Source organism: Felis catus, chromosome A1 (assembly GCF_018350175.1).
Source record: "Felis catus isolate Fca126 chromosome A1, F.catus_Fca126_mat1.0, whole genome shotgun sequence".
Classification (NCBI taxonomy): Eukaryota; Metazoa; Chordata; class Mammalia; order Carnivora; family Felidae; genus Felis; species Felis catus.
The window spans coordinates 163,395,623-163,415,121 of NC_058368.1; the positions used below are offsets into that span (position 1 = coordinate 163,395,623).

General features: G+C 36.0%; 1 protein-coding gene across 16 annotated transcripts in view; it reads left to right on the top strand.

Annotated features, from left to right (window-relative positions):
- The window catches only part of PAM (peptidylglycine alpha-amidating monooxygenase), a 286,468-nt gene that overhangs the window by 210,995 nt on the left and 55,974 nt on the right, over positions 1–19,499 (top strand). For all 16 annotated transcript variants that reach the window (XM_023258791.2, XM_045034321.1, XM_023258812.2 and 13 more), the window contains 5 exons: positions 700–780; positions 1,064–1,140; positions 1,458–1,561; positions 9,180–9,364; positions 10,414–10,482. In XM_023258791.2, coding sequence (XP_023114559.1) covers positions 700–780; positions 1,064–1,140; positions 1,458–1,561; positions 9,180–9,364; positions 10,414–10,482 — 516 coding nt within the window. The remainder of the gene's footprint in view (positions 1–699; positions 781–1,063; positions 1,141–1,457; positions 1,562–9,179; positions 9,365–10,413; positions 10,483–19,499) is intronic.

Consider the following 19,499-nt stretch of genomic DNA (forward strand, 5'->3'; position numbering starts at 1 on the left):
TTCTCTGTTTGTAAAATGGGGATAATAATAGCTGATTCTCCTAAACTTACTAAAAGCTTTTGGAATAAGTGTAATATTATTTATCAATGTATCTGATCTTCTGATGAAAATGCCCTGTTAAATATTATTCATTTGTTTTTACTGGGAATCTTTTAAAGCTAATGACAAGTATGGTATCATTGTTACTGCTTACTTATTATCAAAGACATATTTATTGAATAACTACAGTGTTTTAAACTGAAGGGAAAGAGATGTATATGAAATGGTTCCTTCTCAACAGGAGCTGTCAATCTAATTACCTTAGGTGTTTGCAATTTTTCAAAAATCCTTATTTTCTAGGAATTAAAAACAATTTTTAAGCTTTTTCAACTGCATAAATTTCATGGTAAAAGTAACAGATTAAGCCTATGTTTTTCCTGACGGTATGTCTTGATTTGGTCGTAGACATTTTGTTTGTGAAGGAAATTAAATGTGAGGGCAAGAGGTTATTGCAAGAGGGTAAGAGGTCATCTTAGTAAATTGGCTGGCACATAATAAGCATGTAATATCCACTGAGTACATGAATGCATGTCCACTTTATAGGAAAATCCCTATACCTAGCATCTTGTACATACTGCTACCTATACATACTTTTAGACAAGAATAATGTTGTTTTCCAGCTGGATAGTGACCTGTTTTCTGTGTTTTCATTTCTAACAGTGGTGAATTCGGATATTTCATGCCATTACAAAAAGTATCCAATGCATGTCTTTGCCTATAGAGTTCACACTCACCATTTAGGTAAGAACTTTATAGGTTAAATTATAAATATTTACCATTGTGCTTGCTAAAGCTATAAATGTACAATGTAAATTATATTTGACCTTAAGTCTGTTTCTGTGAAAGATGTTGTTGCATAATACCTTGAAATTCTATATGTTTTTTCATATCTTTTCATTAAAATACCTAGCGTTTGGGGTTCTGACAATATTCAGATTTTATTTTGAAAAAGGAAAGCAAATAATGCCTTTTATTTTTCTAATACTTTATGATATTATATGATTCTAATTTATGTTCATTACAGGCAAGGTTGTGAGTGGGTATAGAGTAAGAAATGGACAGTGGACACTGATTGGACGCCAGAGCCCCCAGCTGCCACAGGTGTGTAGAAACTAGTTTAATTTTGAGAGAAAAAATGTTAATCAGCAGATAATAATTTTAGAAACCCTCATAGAATCCTTGTGAATGTCTCTAGAATCCTAGCGTCTCTAAATCTACCATTGTTCTGTATCTAAGCTGTGTGTAACTGCCTTTTTTACAACTTCCAACTTGATGGTTTCTCTTAACATTTCTAAACAGACCTGCACGTGTGTGTCTTCATCCTTTCTACCCAGGGCGTGCCAAGCCTCACATTATTAAAGCATGCAGTTCTGGGGTTTATTGGTAATATTAATGAATTGTGTTTATCTTCTTGGCAGGCTTTCTATCCTGTGGAACACCCAGTGGATGTTAGTTTTGGTGACATATTGGCAGCAAGATGTGTATTCACTGGCGAAGGAAGGACAGAAGCCACGCACATTGGGTATGGTTTTGCAAATTTCGCTATTTAAAAGTATTTCATTGGGGCAAGGCATGATTATAAGTGACATTTATCTTTGTGACTGAATCACAGACTTTCTCCTATCATGAGCAATTACAATAAAGTATATATAGCCTTTTCTCATTTTAGAACTGAGTGATGAGGATAAACTCCAGAACATGTGCCTATTTTTTTATGCTTGCCTTCCTCCTTTTTATTCAAAGCCTTCCATATCACACCTCCATATATTATACTTGTCGCAAGAGTGTATATTACTTCCTCAGGCTCATTTAATAAAGAAAAACATAATGGAAAATGAAATTTCTTTCTCAAGTGTCCTTTTGCCCTATGTTCAAATTTAGGTAAATATATAGCTTCCACATTTGGTGGTGTCCATTAATTACTCAGAACTGTGATTTTTTCTGCCTGTTAAAACTTCTATGTATTCATTGTTTTCCAGTTGTTTAGTCAACCAAATGAGAATAATAATATGTAGCACTTTTCTAAAAGAGAACATTGAACTTTAAACAGTTTTTAAATATTGAGTCTCTTTGAAAGAAGTATATTTTTTATAACACTAACTAAAATTTTCAAAGCACTATAAACTCTTTCAAAAAAGGTTTGCCTAAATTAAAAATGAAAGATAAAGGCCCTTATCATAGTTTTTTGTTGTTTTGGCCAGAAAAGAACCAAGGAGCCTTCTTTCCATGTTAAACTAGGTTATAAAATATTTACTGATGCCACCTGGAAGCTGGAATTTTAAACTTCTTGTCTTTGATCAAAGAGAAGTTATAGAAAGTAGGCACCTGAAAATATGCACTAGATGTACTAACGATGATTCTTACAATGACAACACCAGCTATTGGTCGTCAGGGGAAAGGGAAAAGATGCTGAAGCAAGTAAAAGGAAAAAAAAGGCGTTTGAGACAGTGGAATAGGATTTTTTATTTCTCTCTAAGATGATTTTTATATTAATAAACATCCATTTTAAGGCTAAAGATAGAACAAACAAAAAAATTATCGTTATATTAAACAAGAAGTTTCTAAGAGTTTTGCTTTTGAATAAATTTTTTAAGTCTGGGAGTCTTGAGGAAAACAGCAAAATTACTGAGTCGCATGAATGGTAAGTAAGAAAAGGCTTGACAAAGTAGACAAAATTAGATTTGAAGGAAAGAATTAGGCATTTACTTCTCACGTGAAGTAATAGGAGTCACAGGGTATTGATCAGCTATTTTCCACTCTATGTTAGCGTAGACCTCCACAGCCTTACTTAAGTACCATTGGTGATTTTATTAACCTTTGAAATAGGTAAACAAAGTAAGAAAAAAATCCCTTTCAGCACGTTCTGTGTATTAGTGTACAAGTGTGGAATAGGTAGAAATTTTTGCTGAGAGCCCCCTTAGCAATTTGGAAGGACTTATACCTTTGACCAAATTATATCCTTTGAGTGTCCTCTGTGAGGCAGTATCCAACATAAAAATTAGTAACCTGTTAATAGTGCCAAAATGAGAGGCCAAAGTTATCTCAGGAAGACTGTTTCATTTTTTGGAGTTCAGAACTAATTCCAAATAATTCTAGTCTTTTTAAAAATATGCATTTTGCTTGGGGCACCTGGGTTGCTCAGTCAGTTGAGTGTCCAATTCTTGATTTCAGCTCAGGTCATGATCTCACGGTCATAGGATTGAGCACTGCATCAGGCTCCATGCTGGGCGTTGAGCCTGCTTGAGATCTCTCTCTCTTGCATGTGCACTCACACTTTCTCTCTGTCTAAATAAATATGTAAATAAATAATAAAATAATACCCTAAAAAGACTGTAAATCCCATGTGGGCTAAAGGGAATGCCATTTTGAAATATAAATGATAATAGAAGGAAATTACAGGAAATTAAGTTATGGGATGAGCCCATATTCGGAATATTTAATTTATATTAAGAAAGCAATTTTTCCCAGTGAAATGATAAACTAATAAGACAGGCTTGAATAAAATTTGAATATGAATAATAATTCTCATAACAACACATGGTATTCCTATAGCACTAATATGCATTTTAGTTTTAGAAAGGTTATAGCATCAATGCATTCATTTTGTAAAATAATGGATACTACTTCCATAGGGTAGTATAGAATTACAGTTGAGAATGTAAACAGTAAAAAAAGAAAACCAGTATTTTATGAGTCTGTTAAATGATACTCTGTAAAGTTCCTCTCCCTTTTCTCCCTTCCTGCCTAACTCCCAACCCACATACATGAACATGCACTCCCTCTGGGCACAGGTGTGAGCCATGAGCAGGAAGCCTACTCAGATGCAAGCCCACTTACCCGCAGGTCATACGGGGCTAGGAGATGTCCCTCCATGTCCTGGAAGAACCACCTGCATCAAATGTTTAACTTTCTTCTTCTGCAGCCACCTGGAAATTAGGTTTTGCAGGGAAATTCTATCAGTGACCTACCAGGATTTTCAGCTGAGTATTCTTCCACCCAATCTGAGCATAAGTTTGTAGTAAGCTAAAAATCTTAGGACTGGAGAAAATTTTGCCTGAGTGGAACAATGATAGTTAACTAATAAAAAGCACTTTTTAAAAATAGGGACTGATATTTTCATAGCAGGGACTCAACAGAATATACAACCATTAAAAAATGGTGGATTTGGGGGGGGTGCCTGGGTGACTCAGTCAGTTAAGCATCCGACTCGATTTCAGCTCAGGTCATGACCTCATGGTTCCTAGGATCAAGCCCCGTGTCAGGCTTTTTGCTTATGGCATGGGGCCTGCTTGGGATTCTCTCTCTCCCTCTCTCTGCCCCTCCGTGCTTTCTCTTTCTCTCTCTTAAAATAAATAAACATTTTCAAAAAAACAAGGGGATTTGGAGGCATCTGGGTGGCTTAGTCGGCTGAGCATCTGACTCTTGGTTTTGGCTCAGGTCATGATCTCGCATTTTGTGGGTTCACACCCCGCATCGGGCTCTGTGCTGACAGTGCACAGCCTGCTTGGGATTCTCTCTCTCTGCCCCTCCCTGGCTTGCTTTCTCTGTGTCTCTCAAAATGAATAAATAAGCTTAAACAATAGACGGATTTAAAATAAGACGCATTAATTTACTTAATGGTAATATTTTTTAACCTAGATATATTAAATTTCTTTTTTTTTTTTTAATTTTTTTTCAACGTTTATTTATTTTTGGGACAGAGAGAGACAGAGCATGAACGGGGGAGGGTCACAGAGAGAGGGAGACACAGAATCGGAAACAGGTTCCAGGCTCTGAGCCATCAGCCCAGAGCCCGACGCGGGGCTCAAACTCACGGACTGCGAGATCGTGACCTGGCTGAAGTCGGACGCTTAACCGACTGTGCCACCCAGGCGCCCCTAAATTTCTTTTTAAATAGTAAATATGAATATGTCTTAGACAAAGTTGCATCGATGTATATACTGGCAACATAGTACTACCTAATTTATGCAAAAGCAGTATTTTGTGGCTGACTGCAGTACATATTTTATATTCAATATGAGACTTCTCTAAATTCGTTTCTAATATTTAGTCAAGTTTAAACAAACCAAAAAAGAATTTTATTAAGTCAGTTAATTAAGCTAATTAAGTCAGTTAATTTCCCAGAAAGTTTATATGCTAAATTTTTAAATTAACTCTTGAGAATTGGTAGATAATATTTACCTATTTGGTCATTTTTCTTGGTCGTATTTTTCATTTGGAACCAGTTATTTCAGGTACATATGAGAATGTCTGATGGATATTCATAGATATCAAATACAGTACTTTAATCAACATTTTAAAGTGTATTATATGAAAGATAAAGGTATATGATCAATAACTCCTTAATGTATAAGTTTAAAAACACCATGAAGCCCCTTATGAAACAATTCAAAGTTTTGAAAATTAATTTTTTTTAAAGTTTATTTATTTAAAAAAAAATTTTAATGTTTTATTTATTTTTGAGACAGAGAGAGACAGAGCATGAACGGGGGAGGGGCAGAGAGAGAGGGAGACACATAATCGGAAGCAGGCTCCAGGCTCTGATCCATCAGCCAAGAGCCCGACGCGGGGCTCGAACCCACAGACCGCGAGATCATGACCTGAGCTGAAGTCGGACGCTTAACCCGACTGAGCCACCCAGGCGCCCCCGTTTATTTATTTTTGAGACAGAGAGAGACAGAGCATGAATGGGGGAGGGTCAGAGAGAGAGGGAGACACAGAATCTGAAACAGGCTCCAGGCTCTGAGCTGTCAGCCCAGAGCCCGACGCGGGGCTCGAACTCACGGATCGTGAGATCGTGACCTGAGCCGAAGTTGGACACTTAACCGACTGAGCCACTCAGGCGCCCCATGAAACTTAAGTTCTTTAAAGTGTTCATATTTCGTTCCAGAATTAGTATTTCCCATCATTCTTTTTTTTTAATGGGATTAGGGCTGAGGGCATGATCAATGGAAGGATTATCAGAGTCACAGTGTCCAACAAGATTTGGGTTTCTTTAAAATGGGACATTTGAGAATATTTTGTACTTTCTTAAACCTCTATTACATATGTTTATATGAAATAATATATTTTACTAAAACCTTCATAGAACATAGATGATAAATAGGTAGATAGATAAATAGATAGCTATAAATATTTTTCTGGAATGCCTTAGACCAAGTTCATAAAATTAACCTGACTCAGCAGTATGATATATTAGGGGTAACTGGTTATGCCATAACAAGTTGTAAACATTTATTAAAATAGATTATTCATTCTTCTTTCCTTCAACAACTATGTTATTGAGGGCTTAACTGTTTTCAGGTTCATCACACTTTGTCAGATTGAGAGCTAGCTGATATAAAAAGTAGTAATCACATAAGCACTTTATTTTGCTTGATGAAAGACCTGCACCGCTGTAATTTTGGAATACAGCTCGTACTAGGAGGCATTGTTCAGGGAATCACATTGGCATTAGGAAATGCATAAAGGGCTATTCAACAGAGCCAGGGCCTACGTGTGAACACAGCCTCCCAACATACTTTCTCATGTTAATAGTCATTAGGTTGACAGAGTTGAATTGCCCGTGTTGTTCTTTATGGAAAATAAGGGTAGATGTGTCAGAATTCTCCCTTAGGAATACAGAAAGCAGTTTGATTTTTTTTAAGTTTATTTATTTATTTTTGGGGGGGAGCATGCACACTCGTTTGCATGTGAGCAGGGGAGGGGCAGAGAGAGGGAGAGAGAGAATCCCAAGCAGGCTCCGTGCTGTAGCACAGAGCCGACACGGGGCTCGATTTTACAAACCTGGAGATCATGACCTGAGCCAGAATCAAGAGTTGATGTTTAACCAAAAGCAGTTTGATTTAACGTCATATTTTTTTGTTACTGTTGAGTGGAAGAAAGAAGGATGTGGAATAAAATAGGCAAATTAGTTTGCTGATATTAAGGGTGTCTTGAGTCCTAACCCATTTAAGAAGTGATAGTTTCCCTGTCAGATAGGAACTCAGAGTTACCTCAACTACAAGTTCAGTTATGGATGGAAAGGAATAAAGTATGACTCTTTTCTTTCTCTTCAGCTCTTTAATGAAATTTTCTGTATGACAGCAAAGATTCTTAAGTTATTTGACCAGCTCAATTTTGTATCATAAAATCAGTATCTTAAAAAAACTATATTGGTGAGCGGATTATGCTATCTCACAGGCATGTGTTTAGAGATGAACATGGGCATGATGTTCCCGTACAGGTAAAATATGGAAGGATCTGTCCATGGATTGGTTGCAAGTTTCATTTATTACTATATAAATTTATTAATATTTTACTTTCACTAATTGGAGAAGCATACATGATTATTTTGCTTTCCCTCTCTGCATGATGATTCAAGGTCTCCTAAACTAGAGCCACATCTCGAATTTCTTCTCCCTCATCTCTGTCCCTTGATCTATATATTTTACTTCCCTTTAAACAGGGGAAGGGTAGATAATATGGTGAGAGGTTCTGGTTTTATTACTTTGACACCAGCCATTTCTTTTATAGCACATAGTTTTCTGACCAACTCCAGCAATGTTAAAATGGAATTCTTAGGAATGGTGTTTTGACACATGAAGATCTGTGTAGTGAACAGGTGTTTGTTTGGGATTGCACCTCACCATTTGCTTATATTTCACGGGAGAAGCAATTACACTGACAGGTATCAGATTCAGAGAATGAGAAGCCAAATGACTTTTAAAGCATGAAAAGTGCTTCCCATGGCAGGGATTCATTCCTCTGGTCTCTCAGGGGCTCTACATTTTCAGACCTTACAGAAACTACATCCCTGTTTTGAAAAAAAAAATTTTTCCTTCCCTTGCTGATGTCATTCTGTTGCTATGGAGAGGAAGAGAGTGCCACATGACATTGCTGGAAAAATCACCACTGACGTATTTTTGTAGAGCAAATAGTCCACTTCATAGCTTGTTTTTTATTAGCAGAGGCTTGCTAAAAATTGTCAGAACACCAAAAAGGAAACATTCATCTGCGCAAACTACCTTGGAAATGAAAGTCTCATGATGGTGTATCAAAATAATTTCCTCCTAATAGTAATGCAGAGAATGAAATACATGATAACCCAGATGAATTGAGAAAGAAGAAAACATGTTTTAAACTACTAGGCATAACTTATATTATTTGGAACTTTTATCTTGGAAATGTCCATCCCACTGTTTTATTTTATTTATTTATTTTGAGAGAGAGAGAGAGAGAGAGCGTGCGCGAGCATGTGTAAGCAGGGAAGGGTCAGAGAGAAAAACAGAGAGAGAGAATCCCAAGCACGCTCCATACTGTCAGCAAAGAGCCCAACATGAGGCTCAACCTCACAAACTGTGAAATCATGACCTGAGCCAAAACCAAGAATCGGACACTTAACTGACTGAGCCACCCACACACCCATCATCGCACTGTTTTAAAATCTATTTTTAATATTGAGTCTTTCAGTTGTTCAGTGTTGCCCCATGGAGGTCTGAGTCTTTAGAAGAGCTTAGGATTGCTTTCATTTTGTATCACTCCTGAGGCTCCCTTTTCTTCCCTGGTGTAGAAGCCAAGGTGCCAGTTCAGGTTTCAGGGATACATTTATGATGTCTTAGGGTCAGTACATGACTCTCCATTCATGTGACCATGAGGAAGAAGGCAGTTACCCAAAGCGAGATCCTAGACTCTCAGGGTTAAATGGAAGAAAGCATTTTTGAAGGCTTGTAAATAATATATGACATTCCTGTTAAAGTGTCCTGAATTTTACCGTTATTAAATGAATAATTAAGATTTTTCTGTCAGAAAAGTACTTTGCCCAATCTCTGAGTTTTAGCAAATGGAAGAAGGGCTAAAGAATAAAAGGACTTAAAAGAGGAAAGAATGGCTGCTTAAATGCCATTTCCATCTGCCGTACTTGGTACTGCATGGAGTGAGTGCGAATGGATACTCCATTATGAAGTAGAAATAGGCCTTTGACACTGTGCTTTAGATACTGAAAACTGTGATGGGCTTTAATGAAAGCTATAAAATAAGTGCACAATATTTCCACCTCGGAACCTATTGCTGGCAGATTTACTGGTTGTGTTTTTCTTGCATTAAGAATGTGTTTTATGTGAATGGCTGATTTGTTATGTCTTTTTTTTTTTTGCTTGCAGTGGCACATCTAGTGATGAAATGTGCAACTTATACATTATGTATTACATGGAAGCTAGGCATGCAGTCTCTTTCATGACCTGCACGCAGAATGTAGCTCCAGATGTGTTCAGAACCATACCACCGGAGGCCAGTATTCCAATTCCTGTGCAGTCTGATATGGTTATGATGCATGGACATCACAAAGGTAAAACGGGTATTAATTTACAGTACAATATGATTTCGTATTTTATATTTTCTTGCATATCACACTTGACTGTATGATTGATATTTAAAATCACCCTCCACCTGTACACACAATCCAGTTCCCACTTTCCCTTCTTTTATAACCTGTCGTCCCTCCTGACATGTCCCCATCAAAACAGTTAAAGTGAAAAATCTCAACTGGTGATGAAACAGATTAATTTGGGGACCAATTCCAGAAATGTACCTCTTTTTTCATTCAATTCATGTTTTCTAGTTTCCCCATTTGATTCCTTCCATAGCAAGTAATGACTTATGTAATTTATGAATTTATACACCATGTTCTGAAGAGTGCTTCAGTTTGCCAATGAAAATGGTGATTGTCTCCGACCATACCCTAAATTATCTATTTTAATGGGCCTCCTCAAGCAAAGAAGAGTTTGTGATTTATGAGGCATTTCTAATCTTGGCCTTTTTGGTCTCATTCTCAAGAATTGTTGATGAACTTGCTCTTCCTCTGCAAAATGATCATACTGATTGTCATTTTGTTAGTTTAAAATTGCAAAACCCACACCCTGTTTTATTGGATGAAGTATGCTGAGACTTCATTGAGTTTTACAAGTTCAATCTTAAAGTGCCAGAGCACCTTCTTATGTCTTTCTATTAGAAATTGTATGAATGAAGTTTGCATAGCAATTAGGTCACTTATTAAGATCTTAATATATTTATAGAATGTGCCTTAAAATGTTCGTAAAATATCCTTAAAATTTCAGTAAGTTCAATTTTTAAAATTACAAGCAGTTTTATTAACGCATTTTTAGTTTGGTATCAGGTATGTCTTACTGAAAGGGTAGTTGATTATTAAGTCAGAAATCTTCTTCTTAATTGGTGGTTACACTGGAGATTTTTGCGAATTAAATTCTTAATGCTATTGTTTTTATGAAACATAAGACCCTGAAAATATTTTTATGTTGATGGCATATTTCCAATAAGCTATTTAAAGTATATGATATATCCCACAAATTTATGCTCAGCTTTTTTGATCCTTCACAGAAACAGAGAACAAAGATAAGACTTCGTTACAACAGCAGCCAAAAGGAGAAGAAGAAGTGTTAGAACAGGGTATGTATGCATAGTTTTATAACTTGGCCTATAAAAGTGTTCATATTCCAATTGGGCAACCAAATCTTAAAGTTACTAAGATATTTTAGGTCTTACCAGCCTCGATCCCTGTGTATTGCTGTGTTTGTATAATATAAAATTCATGAGAAAATGGTCAATTGTTGTATTTTAGCTTTGAAAGTAAAATTCCTTGATGTAATAATTTGGACCCATCAGATATTTCTTTGTTTTGGTTTACTTAATATTGTATCTTTTATATATAGCGCAAATATAATTGTTAGAAACATTCATTGGGCAGCATTTTAAACTTGAAAGGACTTTACCATTTAAAATCTTGTGTATTTTGTATGGTATGTTCATTGACTGTATTTGAAATAAATTAGGACTTAAACTTGCATCTGGCCTCTCTTAAGTCTTCTCTGCCTTCAGTAAGGTAGGTGGGATTACCAACTTAGGCATTTATAGTTTTATATTACATTGCCATCTGATGAATCAGGAGAGCATCCTTCTTCTTCTGATCCATTTATTTGAAGCTGTAATACCTGGTCCTTGCATGTCATACACTGCGTATCTTGGCACTGAAAAATATTTTCCTCAATTTTTTCTTACTAGTTGTTTCAAAGATGATACTTTGTGTTAGGTGTTGGAGTATGTTATCAAGTCTTTTTGGCCTAGATAGGAAGGATATATTTTTAAAAATTAATGTTAATGCAAACATACTTCTTAGGACAACATAAAGTGTACAGGAAATAGATATTTTCTATTGGCAACAGACAGAAATTTCTCACTCTTTGGATATTGTAAACCACAATTGGAATTCTTCACAATGTATCCTAGGAGGTCTAGGACAAAGATAACACTCTTGCATTAAGAGTATTTGCAAAATTAAAGAATACAGACTTTTTAAAGGGAAACATGCACTCTGAAAGGGAAATAAGGTAAACCGTAATAGAAATGTTTTTCAGTTATATAGAGTATGTTCCATAGCATCTCATTCCAACAAAATGGCCTTTGGGAAAAATAAAATAGAACTTTAGCTCAAAGTTGTTGGTACTTTTCTGTTGAGTCAAAAAAAGGGAGATGATGTTATACTAAATGGCTCATACTATTGAGTATGATTTAAATTAGCTAAATTTATCAATCCTTTGTGTATAATTGTAAGGAAGTTAGTAATTATAACCTAAATATGGTAGTAGTAGTAATAGTGTTTGCCATAATTGTACTGAAATTTGATCAGACTTAAAATGAATCATTTCAATTTTGATATTGAACACACTGTTTGAAATATATGTCTTTGAAATAACTTGAGTCATCTTAGCATACTCTTCCAAATAGTAACATACGTGATACAGTATGGAATGAGACCATCATTTAGTAGATGTGTCTAATAAAAAGGTAAGTTTCTATGAAAACTTAGGCTGGGCTGTGTTTTCCTTTTCAAGTTTGTTGAGTTAATCAAGGGAGACACTGAAACTTCTGAAAGGTTAGAAACCCAGAAGTTTCACTAGGTGAAGAACCTTAAATGTCAAGTTTAACCTGTTCTTTTCAAATAAGATTTAGGACGGGTCTATCACTTATGCCTAAAAACCAAATTCTTTAAAACACTCATGTTTTGCCAGTCATTTACCCTTTCATATCTGATAGCATACATATAATATTAAGAAGTTTAAATATATCCAAAGACTTACTGATTCCAGAGAAGAATTCCACGGACACAGAAAAAAATATTTTCTTATAGTTAGTGCTTTATTCTACTTACGAATAAAAGTGCTGTAAAGTTATTTCACTTGAGAAGAAAAAATATTCTTCTGACTGAATTTTCATACTACCGAAAATGGTCTATGGCATTCACATGTTGACATTAGTGGGTCCATCAAAATGTCACCTCCCAGGTTATTTGAAGACAGATACCTAACCAAAAACCATTCAATGTCCATTGTAGCCTATATATTATTCTACGGGCCTTTGGGGACCACCAGCCTGTAACTTAGAGAATATAAAGGTATGCCAAATGCATATTTATACACATAGTCCAGTTGATTCGCTAATGAGGTCAATCTGTCTCCTTGCACTACACGTGGCAAATCTACTCATTACTAAGAGAGTAAGTACCCCATTCTTCTGAAAGATGTTGATTTGCACAAAATGTGTATTTGTATTCATTCCCTGAGTTGATAGATTGATCAGGGCTCTAATTATTCAGATAAATTATGCCACATCTGCTGATTTTAAAGTAAACCCTCCAACTCAACCTCCTGCCTTATTTTGGTGCTCTGGACAAAACAATTTGTGTTCAGGTACTCCTCCAGGTTGTACTGATTCTTTTAATATTTTAAATCCCTAATAAATAAAAGCCATGAATCATTTCAGTTGTGCTAGCCACAAGTTAACAGACAGCATCTATGTTGGTTACACAGAGGATGTCAGATCCCCAGTGGAAATAGAACACTTGTGGAGCAGGAAAGAAAAGACCCCAAATGTCAGAAAGGCAAGTTCTATACCCATCAGTAGCTAAATAATAGAGATAGTTCTTCCTGGAGAATACAAACAATATTATTTTTACTTCCTATCTTAATACATTGGAAAGCATACAGGAAGATAAAGGTCAAGATATATAATAAATGCTCCATTGGAAAGAAGGGATGACTTTTATTAAGGTAGTAAAAAAAGAGAGAGCGAAAAGTATTCATATGCTATAGGCTGAAAAAAAATGTAGCTCTGTCACATTATTTATCTGATACTCTGTTTCTCCAAAAGGAATAGAAATGGGGTGTTTTTGAAATTCGAATCACTGAAATTGCTAGCTATTATTTTTTGTCAGGATATTAACCTTGATTGGAAATTTTACTAGAGTTTGAAAGAGATGGCTCAGATCTATGAATCTATGTAGTACTGCCCAGCCTATGCTTACAAACATGCTTACCTTCTGCAGTATCCTTGTATATATTTGCTTCCTGTAGAACAAAATTTGGTGTAAGGCAAATATATCTCAGACCTTATCTCAAAAGATGTAATTATGAAGACATCAGAAGAGCCTCATTGTATGACAGCTTTACCTATCAGGTTGTCCTGGATCGTACAACAATGAGACACATTTTAGTGAAGCTTTAATTAAGTCTGTGGGAGGGCGGTGGGGGCGGTTAAAACATAATGTTTATTTGACTGAGTTGTTAAATAATATTCATTTAAAAAGATATGGAATTTAAGGAAAAGTATAAAGAATCAAATAAAAATCATCCATTATCCCCAGAAATATGGATGTATATGGACATCTTTGTGTGAAATATATATTATATATACATTATTTTAATAATGTTTAGATCATATATGCACAGTTTTGTATCCTTTTTTTAAAATATTATATCTTGAATATTTCTTCCAACTACAGAAATTACTGGCAAGCATGATTTTTAATGCCTGCATAATATGTGTATATTCCTACCTATACTGCTTTGAAAATAGCCTGTTTGCCTGTAGGTGAGCTAATCTGTTAATGAGTTGATTATGTCTGCCTCCAAGCAGAAAAAACACTAATAGGTATTCAAAATGAACTGAAATGTTACTATCCTTTGAAAACACTGTAAGTGAGGAATCACCTATATCTGTAATAAGTACAGTCAGCTAAACAGTACGACTCAATTAGACATTGATTCTGAGCGGAGAAAATGAATCCCAGGAGACTTCAGAATGAAAGGGTGGTGTTGAGGTTTCCCAGAGCAGACACATGAACATATCCTTTACTTATATCTTATGGTTGGCACTTTTAGGAGAGTAAAGTGTGTTTTGTAATTTCTCTATATTTCTTATGCGTATGACTTCTCATGTACGTTCGCTATACCTGTGGTACAACCTGAGCTTTCTTTCAACATTGTTTGGGTGAGGAGCTTGGGCTGAAACAAGGAAGCTTACCAGCTTCAAGCAAGCATCAATGCAACTACTATTAGGAGTGCTGATTTTGAGTGTTTCTCTCCTTTATAATTCAAAGTATAAGGTGCAGTATTGAAATTCTGCATTGAATTCTGCATTCTGCAATGAAATTCTGAACATTGAAATTCAGTGTTAGTTGTATTGTGAAGATTTGATGTCTTAAAAAAAAATCATGGCAGAATTGAAAGTCAAAATCTACAATGCCAGTTGTCCTTGTTATTATACATTATGCTCTAGACAGCATTGCTTTTGCTGCAGAAAGGGCCTTTTAACATGTTTTACTCAGTTTTCTCCAAACTCTTCTCATTGTAGTCTTTGTGCCCTCATATAATCAATCTTTCTACTCAAAGGTCAGCATGAGTGACTATATTCCCAAGGCAGGGAGAATATGACAAAAATACAATTTGTAGAGGGAAAACACTCCATGACCCCAGATAGTTAAAGGTCTTCAGACACCTTCTGTGAAACAGAATAATTTCACCCTGGTTTTATGCTAACAAAAATGAATTACCATTGGCATGTTTTATCAAATAAGCAGAATCAAGGGAACAAGGTTTCAAGTTTAAAAGACAATAGTCTACTGCAAAAGCTTGTTAAAGTGACAGTTGGTAAACCATTTATAGAGGAGTGGAGCAAAGTCCGGGCTTAATCACACAATTTGTATTTCTTTGCTTTATTCAAAATAGAATACTTCATTCATCCCCTAATAAAGTCCAAATGGTTTTAGTAGCATCTTCTTGGCTAATTCTAAGCGCCCTCAGTGCCACTTTGCTGTTTGAAAGAAGTTACAATTCTTGTTTGTATTCCCATTCGCTAAAAATTTATCGGTTTGTTATGATTTATGAGCAGCTCACAAGTCTTTACATATTGAACTCATCTATCAAACGCAATTCTAAATACCCCCCAAGGCTCTGGGAAGCTGAGTGGATGCTGTTTGAATTGGTTTCCTAATAGCAGAATAGGCAGATGAGAATGATCATTTATCACACAGTTGTGCTTTCTGATATAGATCTGTGTGCATGGTAGTTGCAAAAGCCATCATCTGCTAACTTCTCCTTTTTTATATTTGTCTCATTTTCTTAGGAAAAGGTGCAGGGAGAAGCTCATTTCTGATTGTTCAATTCAGTAGGAGGAAAAAATAATAAAGTTCGCTTCTTTTGAGATCCTTGAGCTGGTCATCATGATCATGCTTTATTTCTCTAAGGCTAGTGGGATAAATGTTAGTGTTAAGTAAGTGCTTAATAAACCAAATCAACTAACCAGAAAGGAAAATCAACTATGACTGAGTTACAAACCAAAAATATTAAAATCTGAAAAGAAATGCTTTTATTTCTCCATTCCTCATATCTCTGTCATTAATCAGTTACGTTGCACATTGCAATCTCACTAGCTTAGTTACTTGGCATATTTTGTCAGGGGTTAAACGCTGATGAACATCCTATTTACTTTCCATGTACCATAGAAATGACAGAGCAATAATGAGAGTTGTTTGGTTTGGGTAATAAAGGACTAGTGGTATGTATGGGAAATAGGACTTCATAGTCTGAAGATTACCACAATGTTTCTGATTATTTTTTTAAATGCCTCCACAATTAAGATTTTTCGCTGTCTAGGAGCGCCTGGGTGGCTCAGTTGGTTAAGTGGCTGACTCTCGGTTTCCACTCACGTCATGATCTCACGTCAAGAGATCAAGTCCCATGTTGGGCTTTGTGCCGACAGCACTTTGGAGCCTGCTTGGGATTCTTTCTCAGAAATAAATAAATAAACTTTAAAAAAATATATTCTTAAATATTTTTTACACTGTCTAAAAGTAGAGATACTTATTTTTTTTCCAATAATTTTAAAGCATATTATTTAAAAAAAAAACTCATGGGGCAATTTTTCAATGTATGTTTCTATTTCATTTTGATCTCACTATATTCCTGAAGGTAAGCCAGAAAAGTTTTCATGTTGATGGCAGGGAATGTGAATGGTCCCTACTAAAGAAAAAAGGCCCACTGAGTCATGAAGTAGTTAATGCAAGCATACAACTTAACACATTGGGAGTTTAATTGGTAGTGTTTTAGATTTTCTTCTACTATGCTGTGTACTTTTTCCTGGCACATTAGCTGCTAGCACAGTTATGTTTTCCAAATCCAGACCCACTCAGCCAAATTACATAAAAGAACTAGAACATTTGTGCATTCTATAAGAATCAAAGTTTGAGTGAGAAAAAAAATAAATGGACTCACTGCAGCCTAAAATCATCAAAGAAATATTTTTATTTCTACTGATGCAGAGGCAAAGGGTGACATTTTTAACAATTACTATTCATCCCATAATAATTTACTGGGTAGCTGCTGTGATAGGAATAGTACTAATCACTGGAAATATGACAGTGTGTAAGAAATGAGAGATTTTTAATGTTTCCATAAAAAATTACATTTATCCCTTGCCACTTGTCCCCTCAGATAGTTTAAATGTACCATTTTTTTAAGAAAATCTTATAGAGTTTGATCATACTACACATAAGGTATATTAGAAGTGGGAAGTGAAAACTATTGAAGAGAACAGAAAACCCTCCTACTTTTTCAAACCAAAGGTAGCCGGTCATTATTCTTTAGGCCAGCTTTGTCAAATCACTATGGTATGGAGGTATTAACTAGTTTACAAGCATCTTATGTTATGATATGGAGAAGGCAGGCCAGCAAAGGACAAAAAGAAACTTGTTCAGTTAAAGAGCACACCCGGCACAAAGCTCAGAAGACAGTTCATTTAAATAGAAAAACAAATATAGTAAGATTGATAGGTCTGAGGTAAATTCACAGGAGTTTATTAGCCACTATAGGGAAAAAAAAAAGGTGGAACCTGAATCCAGTGTAGTCATCAGTTAGAAGGTGTGCCCTTAATACAGGTTGCTCCTTCAAATCCCAGTTCAACTTCCTACCAGATGTGCAGGTTTGTACTGTACCGTTGATTTCCTCATCTCAACTGAAGACAGTAAGTATTTTGTAGAGATGAAATGTGTTAAATCATATACAGCAACTCAGCAAAGCAACTAGGTAATGCAAAGCTCACAAAAAATTTTAGCTATTACTGTTGTCATGTGCAGTTTATAAAGGACTTGTTTATCCTCTTATCTGTGTCAACAATAGGTAGGGTAACTGTACATCCCAGTTTTTCCAGAATTGTCCCATTTTATACCTAGTATAAATTTTACCATTACCCTTTTTCTTCTCAAATATGTCCCAGTTTGGGAAAGAAATTATATGGTCATCTTAGCAGTGGGAGCCAGAATAAAATTAGAGAATACCCCTGAGAAGTATATAGATTGACAGAGCCGAGAAAAAGGTGGGGCATAAGCAAGGAGTGTCCAGGGAAGCAGGCTACCATGAATCAGAAGTCAGTTCCACAGAGGTAGAACAGCTTTAATGCCATTACAGACAGATTTTGACGTTGAAGGCAGGGATGAAAATCCATTCTGAGGAAGGAGGGGAAGAGTCTTTAAGCACGCCAATCAGATGATAAGAATCCCAAATGAGTTCTGGTGGTAGGGAGGGAAAAAATGATGTTGACACATCAGCATTGATGAATCAGTTGATTCACTGGTGAGAGAGGGATGAATCCAGTTTTCTGGATTGATGGACCCAAAACATGCTTCATCATCAAGACAGATACTATAAAAAGATAAAGTATGGGGAGGAGATTAAGAGCTCAGTTTAGGACAGGTTGAGTTCAAAATTCCTATGAAACAGACATCTAGGTGGAAATTTCCACAGGGTGGTTTTATAAATCAATTTGGTATTAGGAGAGCTCCAGATATGAGGGTCATTTGTCTGGAGGCAGCAACTTAAGCCTTGTGAATGGCTGATATTTCTCAGCAGGAAGAGGCCTTAGCCAGCGGAGAGAAAGGATGCCAGGGACAGACCTCAGAAAACAACATTTTCATATGTTGGGCAGAGGAATATGAGAAAGCAAAGGTGACAGGTAGAGGAGATCTAGAAAGAACAATGTTAGAAGCAGAGAGTTTCTGAAGGGACTTTCAGCAGTGCTACATGCCGCTGATAGGTTAAGATGGCTATGGCAACTAAGAGCTCTTGAGCAACTCATGTGGAAGTCATACAGGGATGAATGAAGAAGGGGAATCAGATGCCTTTGGCTTCGGAAGGAGAGAGGATGTTGTGAGCAAGGATGAAGTAGCCTTGCACGGTCCAATATGGTAGATGCTAGCTAGCCACATGTGGTTATTTAAATTTGGGTATAAATTAATTAAAAGTAAAATTAAAAACTAAACTCCTCAGTCATATTAGCCACATTACAAGTTCTCAGTAGCCCCACGTGTCTAGTGGCGTCATGTTGGGCAGCACAGGAACAGGGTATTTCCATTATCACAGAAAGCACTGTTAGGCCATGTTGGAACTTGTAAAAGGAAAAGAGAAGGCAGAAAGGTCTGAAAGATAGACTGTGTCAGAGGAGGGTCTCCCTTGCTTCCATGGCCCACTCAAGATAAATGCAGACTGAGTGTGCTTTTATCCTGAGTCAAGTCTTTGGCAAAGAAGCTGAATTAGGAAAAGAAAAGAAAGCAAATAGGAAAGGCTCCAGAGGGTAGTGAGAGGGCTGGCATCCAGAACATTGGAGTAGGGATAGTTCTTTCTCCAAAAATAGACTTAAGAAAAAAAGAGAGAAAGCGCAAGTACAATTTACTTTGGCGAAGCGAGGAGGCAAATCACTACAACAGCCATAGTGACTTGAGAAAATATAGGGCTGTAAAGTTAAAGAGACCTTTTTTTTTTTTTTTTTCTGTTAGGAAAATCCCAATACCTGTATATGAGATAAGAACTGATTTTTTTTTAAGTTTAGGTAAACAATAGATGGAAACAGATGCATGTGCATGTTACAACTGGAATTTATGTCTTTTTTGCTGGTAATTAGCTACAATTTAGTGATACCTCCTTTATGATATACACTGAACTGGGCCTTGTACATTAACTTCTTTAAATCCACCAAAGAATTCTTAAAGGTAGTGGTCATTGTCTATATAATGTTAAGGCACAAAATAGCTACTAAGCGTCAGGGTTGGATTCAAATAAGAGTGTGCAGTACACCCCAGA